The sequence below is a fragment of the Mauremys mutica genome, chromosome 12 (genome assembly GCF_020497125.1).
Source record: "Mauremys mutica isolate MM-2020 ecotype Southern chromosome 12, ASM2049712v1, whole genome shotgun sequence".
Lineage (NCBI taxonomy): Eukaryota > Metazoa > Chordata > Testudines > Geoemydidae > Mauremys > Mauremys mutica.
In genome coordinates, this window is record NC_059083.1 from 25,278,169 (window position 1) to 25,295,300 (window position 17,132).

The following is a 17,132-nucleotide window of genomic DNA, read 5'->3' on the forward strand; positions in this document are numbered from 1 at the left end:
CTCTGATGCCAGGTGGAGGGGGCCAGAATAGGAATATGCGTCCCATCTATCGCCCCTCCACAGTTAGGGAAACCCATTTGTGCAAAGCCATCCACAATGTCCTGCACGCTCCTCAGAGTCACGGTCTTTCTTAGCAGGATGCGATTAATTGCCTTGCAAACTTTCATCAAAACGATTCCCACGGTCGACTTTCCCACACCAAACTGGTTCCCGACCGACCGGTAGCTGTCTGGAGTTGCCAGCTTCCAGATTGCAATAGCCACTCGCTTTTCCACCGTCAGGGCAGCTCTCAATCTTGTGTCCTTGCGCCGCAGAGTGGGGGCGAGCTCAGCACACAGTCCCATGAAAGTGGCTTTTCTCATACGAAAGTTCTGCAGCCACTGCTCGTCATCCCAGACTTCCATGACGATGTGATCCCACCACTCAGTGCTTGTTTCCCGAGCCCAAAAGCGGCGTTCAACGGTGCTGAGCATTTCCGTGAATGCCACAAGCACTTTGGTGCCACACGCGGCAGGAGAATCGATATCGATATCATCGTCAGACTCCTCACTGTCACTTTGGAGCTGAAGGAATAGCTCGACTGCCAAACGTGTTGTGCTGGCGACACTCATCAGCACAGTCCTCAGCAGCTCGGGCTCCATTTGCCACAGAAATTGCGATTCACACAGAGAGTAAAACAGAAAGACACTCACAATGGCGCCAAACGCTGCCGGAAAGAGTGAATGCTGGGATGTGAAGCGATGCACCACAGGGCGCTGGCAAACAGGAAGCGGAATGACCCGCACACTTCCGTCCCCTTCCCACAATACTCAGCGCCAAAATGGGACGAGGTGCTCTGTGGGATAGCTGCCCACAATGCACCTCTCAATACAGCGCTGGAAAGTGCTGCAAGTGTGGCCACACTGCAGCACTGGTAGCTGTCAGTGTGGCCACACTCCAGCGCTGGCCCTACACAGCTGCATGACCAGCGCTGTAACTCCCAGCGCTGCAAATTGTAAGTGTAGCCAAGCCCTTTGTCTCCAACTCAAAAGGAGAGAGCAAATCCCCCAGCATGCAGCAGGTTTATGAGGTGAGGGGGCCCTGCCTGCTTTTCCTGAGCCCAAATGGCCCCCAGGACTCCCAAGAGAAGGGGGAGCTAGTGGGGGGCACTGCAGTTAGGTTGGTCATTTTGTGCTACGGGATCTGAACTCTCCTGTGCTTTATCTGGTTAAGAGATTAAGTGAAAGAGCAATAATGTTGGATGTTTGCAGAGAGTCTCTCCGTGTGTTAAATGGTCACAATGTGCCCCCGGAGAGAATTCAGCTGAAACCAGCAGGCTCTCACCTTAGCCCGGAGTTCTGGGAGATGGTGCATTCAGGCATGTGGGAGTCTGGTGGGTCAGCTCTGCACTATGGGTTAGGCAGCGGGTTTCACGCCTCAGATAGGGGGCTAGAGAGCCCCCCAAGAATGTGCCTAGGGACCCCAAGACTGGAGCAGTGGATGGGCTCTGATCCAGTCCCAGAGGCTTGAATTATCTGGGGATCCTGGGGCCCAGTTGCTTGGGTTCCCCTTACTGCAGTCCGGTGGCACCTAACCAGGTCCGGGAGATATATACACACACACGCAAAGAGAAATCTTCTCACTGCCCATCATTCAAACACCCTTAACTCTGACCAGCTGAGTTCTGGTGACTATTTCTACATGTCTGAAATATTAAATTCAGAGACATGAATGGAGATGTCTCCCCCTCAGGGCTGCCACATCCCTTTGCCTTGGGCTGATGGGGGCTCTTTCCTGTTCCTGGATTAGGGAGAGTCTCTCCCTCCAGTGCTGCCACTTCCTGCTCCCTTTGTCTTCGGGTACAACGGGTTCTATTAATGGCTCTTCCTGGGCTGGGCAGACACTGTCTCCTGCTCCAGGCAGGGTCCGATTACCCATTAGGCTAATGTGGCTTTAGCCTTAGGCCCTCCTATTTTTTAGGCCCTACTGGTCAGGCAGGGGGCCGGGCTGAGTGGGGTGGGGAGTGAGCTTGCTGCGGGAGCCCTGTTGGAGCCAGCAGCAAAGGCAGAGCAGCCCCCTGTGGCTTGGAAACTGCTCAGCTGGCAGCTGCGCTTTGGCTTGCGGTGGGCTGCGGGTTCCGCCGCCGCGATGAGGAGGTGCGGGGGGCTGACGGGCGCCCAGCCGGCCACCCCGAAAGCGCAGCAGGTTGCCGACGAGGTGAAACTTCAGGTGGAAGAAAAAGAAGGGAAGAAATTTGAGGTATTCACTGCTGTGGAGTTTAAAACTCAGGTGGTTGCTGGAATAAACTACTTCATCAAGGTCCATGTTGGCAATGAGGAGTTCTTGCACTTGCGGGTGTTCAAAAGCCTTCCTCATGAGAACAAACCTCTGAGCCTCTCCAGTTATCAGAGCAGCAAGACTAAGCATGATGAGCTGACTTACTTTTAGTGGCTCTTTGGAAGAGCCTCTCTCAATTTTTTTTATAGGCTACAAAGTGATGTTTCCTATATGTTTCATTTATAGAATGAAAGTGCATTTAAAAATCTTGTCTGAAATATCAATTCCTTTTCTAGAGTTCCCTCCCTCCTCAGTATCCCAAAGAAGGGGCCTGGTTCTCCTCTCACTTACACTAGTGTAAAACAGGCGACGTTCCACTGAAATCAACGGATTTACACTGGCATAAATTCCATGTAAGTGACTAGAGACTCATGCCCATATAATCTGTTGTGAGCTAAAGAGAAAAGGGAGTGTAATCAGTACAACTGTGACATAGAGCAGTATAATAATTAGAATTTCTTCTAGCCCTGTTACAGAATGCAATGTTACTCAATACATAGTAGAGAACAAACACATGTTATTGTTAGGGAGCTAAAGATGGAGGTTTACAACACTGGAGCAAACCTGAAAAAGTGAAAAGAAATAGGATCATAGTCATTTGACATAGAAGCATTTCCTAGGCAATCAAATCCATCCCCCTACAAGGATATGATGTAGTTCTCCATAGAGGAAATGTCACATATGACAGCGCTTCTTCACCAAATCTTAACCAAAAGTCCTTGTAAGGCAGTAGAACCACATAGGCACTTCTAAACAGATAATATTTCTACAGAAGGTACAGGGTGTATTTAACAGGAGTTTCACTCTGTTCTCTTAGCTGTTGTTGAAAATGTATGTGTTGATTTGCATTGTTTTATTTATAAGGGCCATCTTCCTCACAGCCCCAAGAAAGGGCAATCTCCCTGACAGAGGAGCTGCCATTAAAGTACAGATTAAAAATGCTAAAAAAAAAAAAGAGCCTGCTGCTTCCGCTCCCTCCTGTCTGTGTCTCCTGGCGCTGCAGGATCACACTCACAGGCGTGCGCAGCACATTTCATTCGGGTGTGCACCCCGGGAATTTTATTTATTTTTTTAAAGGCGAACATCATAAAGGTTGGTGTGTGTGAGGGGGTGCGGTGTGCAGGAAGGGGCTCAGGACAGGGAGTTGGGGTGCAGGAGGGGTGCGGTGTGCAGGAAGGGGCTCAGGACAGGGAGTTGGGGTGCAGGAGGGGGGCAAGGTTCAGGCAGGGGCCTCAGGACAGGGAGTTGGGGTGCAGGAGGAGTCTCAGGACATGAAATTGGGGTGCAGGAGGGGTGCGAGTTTCAGGGAGGGGGCTCAGGACAGGGAGTTGGGGTGCAGGAGGGGTAAAAGGTTCAGGCAGGGGGCTCAGGACAGGGAATTGGGGTGCAGGAAGGGTACAAGGTTCAGGCAGGGGCCTCAGGACAGGGAGTTGGGGTGCGGGAGGGGTGCAAGGTTCAGGCAGGGGGCTCAGGACAGGGGGTTGGGGTGCAAGGTGCAGGCAGGGGTCTCAGGGCAGAGAGTTGGGGGGGCGGGGTGCAGGAGGGATTTGAGCTCTGACCTGGCGCCGCTTACCTGCAGCGGCGCGCTCCCTGCGTGCCTGCCCTGGCTCCACGCCGCACCACTCACCACATCCCTGCGTGGCCCCTGGGGGTGGGGGGGGGGCACAGGACTCTGTGTGCTGCCCTTGTCATGCCTCCAGGTACCTCCCTCGAAGCTCCCATTGGCCACAGTTCCTGTTCCCAGCCTATGGGAGCTGCTGGGGGTGGTGCCTGGAACAGCACATGGAGCCCTTTGCGGCCCCCCGCCCCCGGGGGGCCCCAGGGACCTGGTGCTGTGCCAGCCGCTTCTGAGAGCGGCACGGGGCCTGCGGTACCACGGGTGGCCACCCCGGCAGGGGGAGCAGGGAGACGAAGCAGGAGAGGAGGCAGAAAAGCAGCGAGACAGACGGGAGAACCCAAGGGGACTGTCTGTGACTCCATGTTCAGGCTGTTCTAGTGCATGAGTGTTCTCACTTGATACCTGGGAGGTGAGGTCTAAATACAGGACACACGACCAGTGGGAGTCTGTGCCCTGGTTTATAACTGTTTGCCCTGAGGTTGGTGCTCATGTTCGTGAGCTGCTGCCCACAGCTTGATGGGAGAACTGAACTTGGGTCTCACAGGTGCCAGCTGAGTGCTCTCACCATGGGGCTGTTAGAAGGCAGGTGATAGCACCAAAACCACCTCCTGCTTCTCTCCACTCACCCTTTCCTGTGGAGCGAGGCAGGTGCTGACCTCATTCCAGCAAGAAACGCCTTAGGCGCCTGAGCCACCTGACTTCAGATGCTGGGTTCCTGTCTCTGGGTTGCTAAGCAGACACAGATGTCCCTCTGCAGCTCTGATTTAGGCACCTGTCTGTGAGAGGGGTGTGGCTTAGGACACCCCTCCCCCCTTGTCACCTCTCCCATTGCCTAGCTGAGATGGCTCCCCGCCTAGTGAGCTGGCTTTTGTGAATCGCACTGTAAGGTGCCTGTGATGCCCATCCATTGTCTAGGGAGTTTAGGCCCCTAACAGATTTGCAGACTTTGATTTTCTAGTTGCCTACAAATTAAGGACAGAGACAGAGCCCCGGCTGGAGCATGACACATCCCAGTAAACCCCAAACTCATCCTAGGGGCACAATATTCCCTGTGGGGGTTGTTGGGGGGGCACAACCAAGTCAGGAAGCAAATCCCAGGACTCTGCCACCAGCACCTGCAGCTGGGACAGTAAAGTGGAACAAGCACAAAGAATCGTTTGTAAAGTTTTATTTACAGTCAGTAATTAAAGGTGGTAAGTAAATGGAGCCGAGAAGGAGCCTTAATAACCACAGCATGGAAAGGAGATTCCCCAACCACTGAGAACAGTTTTTTTTAATGGCACAACAACAGGACAGTCGTCCCGGAATTAATACAGGGAATTAATGAGTTACAGTCTCACTTTCAGTAAAGTGTAACAAATCTCCCCATCCCGCTCACGTTCCCTTTCCTTTCGTACTGTCCTTTTCTATTCATTATTGTTCTAGCCTCACTTCCCATCCCTGTTTATTTCCCTGTGTCTCTCCCCCGTGTCACAGATCATCCCCCTCGGCTGCTCTCTTCTTTCCCTGATCTTATCCCTTCCCCTCGTGCTGATCCCCGGCTGGGAGCCCCCAGTGAGATCTAAGGACACAGATCTGTACAAAATGCTCCTCGCTGCTGCTGCTTCTCCCCAACCCTCCAAACCCTGATTGATTCACGCTGTGACCCTGCCACCCCCACCTCAGCCTGACCCCTGTCCAGCTGTTAGTGCCACCCCCTGCCCAGCCCCCACCTCTGCCCCTCAGGGCCCCTCCTGCAGCTTCAGGGGTTCTTCCCCCTCCCATCCCTGGGGCTGCAAAGAGGGTGGGGGAGGTGCTTCCAGGGGCCATAGAGATGAGGTGCCAGAGGCTGGGAAGATGGGAGTCCTCCAAGGTCATAGAGACTGGGCTGTGTGTGGCTAGAGAGGCTGATTTCCAGTTCCCCCCTCTGCTGTGTGTCTCAGGGACACAGGCTGAGCCGGGATCCCCCCACCCAGAACCAGGGTCGGATTCTGCCCCCAGGGATGGAGCCCGGCGGGAAAGTGAAGATCGGGGCCTCATCACCAGCATCGATAAATGTCACCTGCCCCCGGTCACAGTCCAGACAAACCCGGATCCTGCTGGGGGCCCGGCTCAGGGGCAGGGGGGTCGCAGGGGAGGTGAGAGCCCGGAACTGACCCTCCCACTGCTCTACAGCCCAGATCCCCCCCTCAGGGCTACGGCTGATCCGTCCCTTCCTCCTCACACACTCTCTGGCCACCCCCACAGCCCAGTATTGCCCAGCCCCCACCATCACCCCTATCTCCACCTCCCAGCAATGTCTCCCTGAGGTGAATCCCTCACAGCCCAGCACACAGAGCCAAGTGTCAAATCTTTCAGGGTTGTTGGGCAGTCGCTGCTGCGTGTCTCCCCATCTCACACTTTTCTGATCCTCAGACAGGATGAGGTTGGGATGAGCCGTGTCTGGATCCAGAGTCACATTCACTGGAGAGAGAATCAGAGCGTTAGGGGCAGAGCTCAGCCCTGGGGGAGTCTGGGGCCAATTCTCACGCTCCCCAGCAGCCCCATTCAGGGTGGGACAGTCCCAGATCCCAGGGAACTGCCCCTGTCCTGGACACCTGAGAGTACGTCTAGACTACCCGCTGTATCAGTGGGTAGTAATTGATTGAGACGCGATATATTGATCCCCAAACGCGCTCCTGTTGACTCTGGAACTCCACCAGCATGAACAGCAGTAGCGGAGTCGACAGGGGGAGCCGCGGACGTCGATCCCACGCCGTGAGGATGAGAGGTAAATCGATCTAAGATACTTCGACTTCAGCTACGCTATTCACGTAGCTGAAGTTGCGTATCTCAGATCGACCCCACACCCCCACCCAGTGGAGACCAGCCCTGAGACTGAGCAGAGATGTCACTGCAGCACCTCAGTCTTTGTAACAGGTCCCACTTCATTAGTTTCTCATTTATCACAGAGGCTTCAGCTCCCACAACCCGCTGCTGGTGTTGCCCCAATCCCAGCAGCACAGACACAGCCAGGAAGGCGTCAGAAGCTTTTACTGAGGGAGCAGAAGTGGCAGGTACCAGCTTTATACCCCAGAGGGAAGCTCCCTCCCCTAATGCAGCCTCCACTCCCAGGCCAGGGAACAGAGAGGAAGGTGCAGCAATGGGGAACAGCCACTTAAAACCAGAAAGTAGGAGGTGGCACTGGGTGTGGTAGCACCATCTCCAGCCTAGAGAGAAAGGAGGAGCTGCCAGTCTCACAGGAAGAGCATCTCCCCAATCCAGGAAGCAGGGAGCGGCTCCAATGGGAGAGCCCAGTGCTGCCCAGAGGAAAGGCAGGATGTTGGAGAAGAGCGATGGGGGACCCTCTGCACCGGGGTGAAGCTGAGGGATGTGGCAGGGAGCTCTGTTCGCATGTGACTCAGTTAAGAGTGTTTCTGTTCATCAGAATGGGCATGAACTCAGCATGAAGGTTGGTGTCAGGACTCTTTTTGTGTCCCCGCCCCCTCCGTGGCCCTGACTGAGGACCTGCCCCCTGGCCAGGCTGGGAGACTTGCCCGCTATGGAGAGCCCCTGACACTCCACCTGCCCTGGACACAGGTCCATGGGCCTTTGGCAGCAGTCCCCAGTCCATGTCCCCACTCCCCGGGGTGCACCACCCTGGGCAGGTGGAGGATCCAGGGCTTCCCAGTGCAGTCCCTGGATGGCAGCCTGGTTCTGGCTTCTGGCCTGGCCAGGGCCTCAGGGAAAGAGGAGCAGGGGTGGGGCCATTGAGAGAGGCCAGCACCAGGGCAAGATTGGTGCTGCGGGCAGGGGCTGCACTACACAGAGAGGAGCTGCTCAGCTGCCCTGCCCTAAGCATAGATACTGCCAGCCATGCTCCACCCCTGCCAAGGCTTGCAGTGTGGGGGGGCAACGTGGCCCTTTCCCCCCAAACTATGCCCATGCTGAAAAGTGTCCTGGTCATCCCACCTTTAAAAGTGTGTGTGTGTTGTGGGGGGAGACATGGGCCCCTGGATCTCCTTACTGTTTAATGTGTTATTTTTAGGGCTGTGTGTGTCATAGTCGCTGTCAGTTTGGTTGGTAACTTTAGCTACAATCTCATGAAGACGTTTTCTCTGGAATTTTCTCATAATTTAAAGGCAATCATCACTTGCAAACTCACCCTGTCTGTGTGCTCCAAATGATTCTCCCCTTTTTCTCTCCAGTTCAGATGGCAGAGTGTCTTGGGGGAGAAAGGAGAAGAGAGGTGAGATTTCAGACTTTCATATTCATAAGAGCATCCCCACTCTGAAACTGTTTTATAATTATGACAGAGAAACAGACAGAGAGGCCCAGAGAAACACTCAGGTATTTAATATAAAAAGGTCTGAAATCTATTTCCCCCTCTCAATCAGGCATCTCTCAGCAATGGAGCCAGCAGCCTTACAGCCTCACAACTATCCCAGGACACACAATCTGTAAGAGATTTACTTTTCCCTCCTCATCCCCTCCCACCCTTCAGACTCCAGTTGGTTTGTCTCAATCACTTACTGCCTTTTGCCGTAACCTAGACCCAGAGCCTGCAAAGAATTTGGCATAAAAGTAGCTTTACCCACTTGGGTCCCTTTGACACTAACCAGATGTTCAGAGTTTGTGAAATTCTGGCTCTAATTGTGAGCAGTTGGGTCTGTTTACTCAGCACCTCTACAGAAAGCAGCACGACAGGACCTCGTCCTCCATAGGCAGAAATGGAAATAATAGTAAAATTATTTTATCAAGGTGGAAATTGAGGTGGGGGAGGATTGGCTCAAAGGGTCCGATTTCCCCCTGTACCAGGAAAAGGAGAGAGGGGAGGGGCCATTTGTGACTCCACTATTCAGTGCCTGCAGAGGCCGGTGCAGACCTTGGCACAGGCTGAGGAAGTTCTGAAGCCAGCCAGAGCTACATCCCTATGACGATGGCCCCCGTGTGTTTAGGCCACTGTGCAGAGTGTCAGAGGCCCACCTTTATATGGCCCATGGCCCTCTGTCCCTTGTCCACCTGCTCCCTCTTCCACCTGCCCTCACCACCACTCCCAGCCCTCTCAGGAACACGCCTTGTGCCTGCAGCTGCTGGGGAGGAGGCACCAGAGGCTCCTGTGCTGGAGGGATCCCTGACCGTGGGGGAGGGGCTTTCTCCTTCCCTCCAGCCCATTTGGCCGAAACTAGCTGCAAATGGGACCAGAGCTCAGTGATGGCCTGGATCCGCCTTTGAGAAATGTGCCCCATGGCTGGTGATGGGGCAGTAGATGGGGAGGGCTCTGAGCTATAGAGAGTTCTTTGCCACGTGTCTGGCTGTTGGGTCTTGCCAAAATGCTCGGTATCCAACTGACCATCATATCTGGGGTGGGGAAGGGATTTCCCCCCAAGTCAGATTGACAGAGAGCCTGGGGATTTTTTTCCTTCCTTCCTCTGCAGCCTGGGGCACGGGTCAGTTGCAGATTTAAACTAGAGTCAGTGGTGGAATCTCTGTAACTTGTGTAGCGGGGCAGTTACCCTGTTCCTGGAATAAAAGGAGGTAAAAGGTGAAAAGCAGCTGAGGTCGGGTGGTTGGGGAGGCAGCCACAGCTGGGGCCACACCCAATTAGGCTACAACTGGCCCTGATCATAGGGCTGGGAGCTAGGCAAGCAAGAGTCTCACTGCAGGGCTGCCTGGGAGCAGAGCACAGGGTACCTTACACAGAGCAGGGCTGGGGCGGGGCAGGCAGACCTGGGGAGCTCTGGCCTGGCAAGTCCCCAGGCTGAGGCCTTGTTAAGGGCTAGGGATGGTATTGTTGGAAATATTTTGCTAGCTTGGCACCTGGTAGTGTGGGAAGCTAGGATGTTTAGGTTTTTAGGAGATAGTGTGGGAAACCTGGGATGTTTAGGTTTTTAGATTAGGTTAATTAAGTTGTGAGTTTTGTTATGAGAAGTTGGCCTTGGCTAGCTTCTCTCTAGCAGGCATAATAGGATAATAAATTTGAAGCTGTCTAGGATGATGTTACCCTATGAAGTTATAGCAGTGCTTGTGTGTATTTTGTTAACCAATTAGCAATTGCTTGCTTGCCTGCTTCAAAAGTATAAAGATGTATGCTGGAGAGAAATAAATGACTCTGTTACCAATCAAACTGATTGTTGAGCTCTGTCCACGTCCGCCATGCGACGCAACAAATGGTGACCCCGACGTGATTCGAATCGAATGGTGATAGTGTCGGTGGCCTGACCCAGGCGGAGGAGCCGCGGCGGGAAGTGCTGGAGAAGGGCCGGCCCCCGGGCGTCCAAAGGAGAGGCGCATCTGAGCTCAGAGGTGAGCGGCTAACATGGGGACCGCTGCATCAGCGGAAGAAAAAACGGTGCATGAATATTTGATACGCATCGCGGAACGGCAGGGAGAAAAGCTCCCCTCTGACACGTTATCCCGCCTGCTACGGTGGGGACAGAAAAGGGGACTTTTCGTTAAGCCGAGTACAATTTTTGATAAAGCTGTTTGGGAGCAGCTAGGCTCCGAGCTTTGGAAGTCGGTGGCTCAGGGCGATAAGGAAGCCTTCTCCCTGAGCCCAGTGTGGGACAAAACGAAGAAGATAGTGGAGACTCTCGCGGCCGAGGCAGGAGTGCAGGCGGCTCTTTCTGAGATTTTCCACCCACCGCCCGAAGTGCCTTCTGTGTTGCCGGTTGGAGCCCGGGAGTTTTTTGGTGGCGAGCCCACGGTGATACCTTTGGCTTCCGACCCGGATGACTTTGCCCCTGCTATGGACCCATTACCCTCCAATGTGGCTCTTGGCCCCGACGAGATTGATCCTGCTACAGTTCCACTACCCCCCGATACGCCCGAGCCTATGGACATAGCTTCACCGTATGCACCCCCCCCCAAAGCCATGCCGTGTTCACGGGGTCTGGGGGTGCCACGATTGCGGGGAAGCAGAGGGGGCTCGGCTGGACAATGCGCCATCAAAGACATATCCCGACTTGACTACGCTTACCCAATTTACTCAGCCTGATCCCTTTTATAAGGAGATGGAGCGCCAGGGTCAACAGCTCCAAGACATTTATAATAAGTTGGATCAAATGCAAGGTTTTCCACCTGGATCATTGCGTTCGCATCTTCACGAGTGTTTCCATCCAACGACTCGTCCTTCCGCCCCACCTGCCCCTGGGGACCCTTCAACTGGGGACCCTCCGGATCCGGTACAGCGCTGGCATGGAGTTTTAAAGGAAGCCATCCTTGAAGGTTTGACACCTGAGGCTTTTCCAGTGATTACGCCAGACCCTCAACAGCCAAACCGTCGCCAGTGGGTTCCTTTGGATTGGAAGTTGATTCGTGAGGCACAGAAATCGATTATGGCTTATGGACTAGATAATCCGTATGTACAGTCTATAATTGAACAGGTGTTTATTGGACAGGCAATGTGTCCGTATGATGCGATTAAGCTAGCTGATATGCTTCTTACGCCTACCCAGAAACTTTTGTGGAAAGATGATTGGGCTAAAAGAATTGATTTGGCCCTTGTCCGCAATTTGGATTTACCGGACGGTGATATTCGGCGTGTGGCTACTGTCGATATGCTTTTGGGGACCGGACGCTTTGTTGAACCGCATTTGCAAGCCCGCCTTGACCCCCGAATCCTGCAGCAATCACAGAATTGGCTCTGGCTGCCCTTAAAGCGGTGCCCCAGATGGGGAAGCCGGCCCCTCCCTATGCTAAAATTACACAAGGCCCGTTGGAACCTTATGCTACCTTTTTGGATCGCCTTCGAGAGGCTATTGATAGATCTCCTAATTTGACACCAGAGGCCAGAACCGCAGTTGGACTTGATCTGGCCACCCAGAATGCAAACCCCACTTGCCGCCGCATACTAGCCACCTTGCCAAGGACTGCGACCCTGATGGACATGATTGAGGCGTGTAACAGGGCCGCTATGTTTGAAGAATCGGATAAAGCTACAATTCATGCTAAGGCACATGCCACTGCACTGGCCGTTGCATTACAACCTCTGGTCGGGCGCAAGCGAGGGGCCAGACGGCCTGCCCGGTCAAACGGCCTCTGTTTCGCTTGTGGAAAGCCCGGACATATTCGGCGGAACTGCCCTGTGCAATGTGGGCAGCGACCCCCTGATGTGTCGCCTAAAGCCGCTACCGGCGTTTGTGCACGATGTCAAAGGTATGGCCATCGCGCCTTTGAGTGTTGGTCGCGCCGCAGCAAGGATGGAACACTGCTGCCGGGAAACGGACCGCAGAGCGCCCCTCGGAGGAGCGCGACGACACAAATGCCTCCGGCCACCAATCCGGCTGCCTGGAACGCCTCACCGGAGCAACCCGTGGCAGTGCCGGAGTGGATGTGGCCACAGCGACAGACACAGTCATAGAGGATGACAAAGTCCATGTTCTTCCTTCTAATACTGATGGCCCACTAGGATTTGGACTGAGTGCCCTTTTGATCGGCCGCTCGTCAACATCAAAACAAGGTATTTTTGTTTTGCCTGGCCTTATTGATGCTGACTATACGGGAAATATTGGGATAATGGTACGTGCCCTTTGTCCCCCTATAACCATCACTGCTGGCACGCGTTTGGCTCAATTGATACCTTTTAAGGGGTGTGTGCCCAGGACGACCCAGCTTGACCGCGGGTCTCGGGGGTTTGGATCTACTGGACCTCCCCAAATTGCCTTTGCCATGGAAGTCACCCCATGTAAGCCCATTCGAACTGTTCGCCTCCAGGGCTCCGATGGGCGACAGATTGTTCATGATGCCCTCTTGGACACGGGGGCCGATGTGACTATAATTCCCTCTCGGTTTTGGCCGGAGTCTTGGCCCTTGCGGGATGCCGCCACGCCTGTGAGCGGGATTGGCGGGACTCAGTTGACTCGCATTAGTGTGGATTTTATTACCATTGTTGATGTGGAAGATCCGGCCACGAGCGCGAAGGTTCGCCCTTATGTGATGCAGGCTCCGATCTGGTTACTAGGTCGAGATTGCTTAAGTCAGTGGGGCGTTGTGTTGCAGAATTCACCTTTTGCCTAGCGGCCATTGAGGGGCGACCGATCCTTCAGCTGGAATGGGCAACTACCACACCGGTCTGGGTCGCTCAGTGGCCGCTGCACAAAGACAAGCTCGCCCGAGTACATGAACTTGTGCAGGAACAACTGGCTAAGGGTCATCTTGAACCTTCCCTTAGCCCCTGGAATACTCCTATTTTTACCATACCCAAAAAATCTGGGCGTTGGCGTTTGCTACAAGATCTGCGCGCTGTTAATGCTGTGATGAAGGACATGGGCGCCCTCCAACCTGGGCTGCCCACACCTACTATGCTTCCGCATGGATGGCCCTTGCTTGTTATTGATCTCAAGGATTGCTTTTTTACCATTGCTTTGCATCCTGCGGACCGAGAGAAGTTTGCCTTTTCCGTGCCTTCTGTTAATAAGGCTGAGCCTGTAAAGCGGTATCAATGGACTGTTCTGCCACAAGGTATGAAAAACTCTCCTACCATTTGTCAGTTGTATGTTGCTTGGGCCATAGCGCCCCTGCGAGCGGCACATCCTGACTGGATTATTTATCATTACATGGATGATCTTTTGTTTACCAGCGCCCACCTTTCAATGGAAGCAGCCATTGCTGAGATTGACTCTGTGTTACAAAAGGCTGGTTTGGTTATTGCCCCAGAAAAGATTCAACAGCAAGCTCCGTATCGGTATCTTGGCATGGAGATAACCGATTCGATTGTGCGGCCACAGAACTTAACCATTCAATTGGATATTCGGAATTTACATGATGTGCAACGTTTTGTGGGTGACCTACAGTGGATTCGCGGTCTCTGTGGAATTACAAATGAAGATCTTGCACCCTTTCTTTCCTTGCTTAAGGGTGGTCGTGCCCCGGAGGAGCCTCGCTCTCTTCAAGCTGAACATCATGTTGCCCTGCAAACCATTGCAAATAAGTTAGCCACGCGGTACTCTGGACGCATTTATCCGGATTTGCCTGTTTTTTTGGCCATTTTGTCCACGGATATTTCCCTGACAGCCCTGCTTTTTCAGTGGCATGAAGCCCTTTTAGATCCACTTGTGGGCATTGAGTGGATCTTTCCGCCTTCGCATTATGCCACCACTGTGACCACGCGACTTGATGCAGTCGCTCATCTTATTCGAGTGGCCCGACAGCGTTTGTTAGCCATTGCGGGCATGGATCCGCACGTGATTTACCTGCCCTTTGATGATGCTACCGTGACTCAGTTGCTTGTTATTCACCTTTCCTTTGTACTTGCCACCATGGATTATGCCGGTCGGTTTAGTAGCCATTTTCCCCCACATCGGTTTTTTGCTACTATGCTGCCCTTGGAGAAAGCTTTGATGTTACGGTCCAGTCCTGTTGCTGGCCTCACCGTTTTTACTGACGCCAGCGGCAGTGCTCAGCGTGCGGGACTTCTTTGGTTTGCTGATAATTGCTGGCACCACGAATTTGTCCTTGCTGATGGCTCCTTGCAGGTTCTGGAGCTTCGTGCTATTGTTCGAACCTTTGAAAAGTGGCCCAATACTCCATTGAACATTGTTAGTGACTCCTTGTATGCTGTGGGTGTGCTTCGTCGTTTGGAGCGATCCCTGTTGGGCCGAGTCACGAATTCCGTTTTGTGGACTGCTCTTTTTCAGCTGTGGCATTTGTTGAATGCTCGCCGGTGCCCTTATTTTGTCATGCATATTCGGAGCCATTCGGGACTGCAGGATGGTCTTGCCGAAGGCAATGCCCTGATTGATCATTTGGTTGGCACTGCCCAAGTTCCAAATTCCTTTGCTCAGGCACGGGTCTCTCATGAATTTTTTCACCAGTCTGCTCGTGCTTTGGCACGCCAGTTTGCGATTTCTATCACTGATGCTCGCGCTATTGTGGCCTCCTGCCCTGATTGTCAACAACATGTGCTGCCCCTTGTTTCCGGTGTTAATCCCCGTGGCCTTTTGTCCCTTCAGATTTGGCAGTCTGATGTTACCACGTTTGCTGAGTTTGGCACCTTGCGCAATCTTCATGTTACCATTGACACCTTTTCTGGTTTTATTTGGGCAACAGCATTAACCTCTACCAGCTCCCGCGATGTGATTAAGCATTGGCAAGCCTGTTTTGCTGTTATGGGGGTTCCTGCGCTTATTAAGACTGATAATGGCGGAGGTTATGTTTCGCATCGCACTGCCCAGTTTCTTTTACAATGGGGTGTGCAGCATTCTACCGGTGTTCCTGGCAATTCTACTGGACAAGCTATTATTGAGCGTGCCCATGCGTCCTTAAAGGCGCTTCTTTTGAGACAGAAGGGGGGCATTCGGAGTGAAAGGGCAGACGCTTTGGATAAGACGCCTGCCGCTCGTTTGCTGAAAGCTCTTTATGTGCTCAATTGGCTACAGCTTGGGAAAGACAGCCAAGTACCCCCCGCGATTAAACATGTTGGTGGAATAACCGGGGACGAGCAGGGTACAAGCCCACGACCCTCGGTCAAATGGTTCGATTATCAGCAGCAAGTTTGGAAAGGACCAGTTGACTTGCTAACGTGGGGGAGGGGTTATGCTTGTGTCTCCACTGACGCAGGTCCTAGGTGGATACCGGCGAAATGGGTCCGACCTTGGCTGCATCCTCGGGCGCAACAACAGACAGACTCGGAAGAGCCACACGAGACGCGCCCAGACGCCGAGGAGCCAGAGCCCCTGGAGAATAATTGCTCGCTGGCCACGCCAGGACTTCTGCCCGCCTTTTTTGATTCTGTGTGATTGCATATTAATTGTTTTGTACCCTTTTGTTGCCCATAGGTTTGGAGACGTGCGCCCCGGGCAGTACAGCATGGCCCGTCTTTCACTGCGTCCCACAGGCCGCCGTGATCCTGGCCTGGGCTCCTATTCTGCTGGATGCGGAGAGTCAGCCTCACCTGGTTTTGCTCTGTTGCTTGTTTTGGCGCTCCTTGTGAGGGGAGGCGCCACGTATGATCTTATACCCCCAGTGAATGCCTGGCTGACTTTGGCGCAGAGTGCCATAAATACAACGGCCTTCTGCCTGCCCCATGTTCCTGCAGTGGGGGCCCTTATGGAAACCTGCTTTGTGGGTGTGTGTACTGAATTGGAGGTGTTGCAGCAGCACACTTGGTTGTCTCGTATCCCCAAGGATATACCTTATGCAGAGTTGTATGCCTTGGGCCCTGGAGCCACTTTAGATAAGTTAGATGCCAGCATGTATTCATTTCGTTTGGCTAATGTGACAGCTGCTACTACGTGTATGAATTTTGTTAATGCTAAGCATGTAGCTGTTAATCATGATAATGTGGAGCTTGTTTGTCGCCATAAGAGGGATGTATCCTTTGCCTATGGACACATGAAGTTACCCCTGGGGTGGTTTTTGTTGTGCGGCCGCACAGCCTTTACTTATGTTCCAGCTAATAGTTCAGGTGGCCCCTGTGCTATTGGCCGTGTGGCCCCTTTGTTGTTTCCCCATCCCAGTGTGAGAGGGCCTCGCCAACGGCGTGACAGTATTCCCTTGAGCCCTACCTGTAAGGCAGATGTTACCTTGTTTTCAGAACAAGAGGCAGCAGCCCTTGCCTTTACCCTGGTGGGCATCCCGGGTTTGGTGGTGCATAATTACCATGCTGTCGCACACCTTGCCTGTACTGTGGCAAAGGCCTTGAATTTGACCTCCACTGTTCTTGCCTTGTTAACTCAAGAGATGGGAGAAGTTCGTCGAGGAGTTTTGCAAAATCGCTTAGCCATTGATTATTTGTTGCTGCGACATGGTCATCCCTGTTCTGATTTTGTGGGTATGTGCTGCTTTAATATTACAGATGCGAGTGCGGCTATCGAAAAAGATTTGGATCGTTTGCGCCATCTAGCGGAGGGCATTCGCCAGCACCAGGGTGATTTCTGGTTGTGGTCATGGCTGTCGTCGCTACGTGGCTGGGCTGCACATTTGTTACAAGGGTTAATGTTAGGCATGCTTTGTATTTTTGTTGCCTGCCTTTTGTATTTTTGCTATGGGTGTGCCCGCCGCTGTTGCTGTGTGGCACGCACCTTGGCAGGCCCCTCCTGGCCCCTTGCATTACCTGGAGGGAGAATGTGATAGGTGAGAGCAGGGCACTGCGGAAGATATTGTTACGGTTTAGTCAGACAGTTGGTGTTTTTAATTTGTGTTTTTTATTTGCCTTTGCTTTGGTTTGTGTAGCTTGCAGTTTGATATTATGAGCTGGATTTGTTTTGCTAATTTTTTTTGTTTTGATTTTGAGTTAAAG

At 53.1% G+C, this 17,132-nt stretch overlaps 2 protein-coding genes across 2 annotated transcripts in view; one reads left to right on the forward strand and one right to left on the reverse strand.

Moving 5' to 3' along the window:
• Positions 1-2,122: 2,122 nt before the first annotated feature.
• LOC123344932 (cystatin-B-like) lies at positions 2,123-2,453 on the forward strand. Its single transcript, XM_044981440.1, has one exon. The coding sequence runs from the start codon at positions 2,128-2,130 to the stop codon at positions 2,425-2,427; it is 300 nt and encodes a 99-aa protein (XP_044837375.1). The 5' UTR covers positions 2,123-2,127; the 3' UTR covers positions 2,428-2,453.
• A 3,399-nt stretch (positions 2,454-5,852) lies between these two features.
• LOC123344867 (zinc finger protein RFP-like) overlaps positions 5,853-17,132 on the reverse strand; it is a 70,531-nt gene continuing 59,251 nt past the window's right edge. Inside the window, exons 6-7 of the mRNA XM_044981362.1 lie at positions 8,058-8,117; positions 5,853-6,376 (exon numbers count right to left, since the gene is read on the reverse strand). Coding sequence (XP_044837297.1) covers positions 5,853-6,376; positions 8,058-8,117 — 584 coding nt within the window. The remainder of the gene's footprint in view (positions 6,377-8,057; positions 8,118-17,132) is intronic.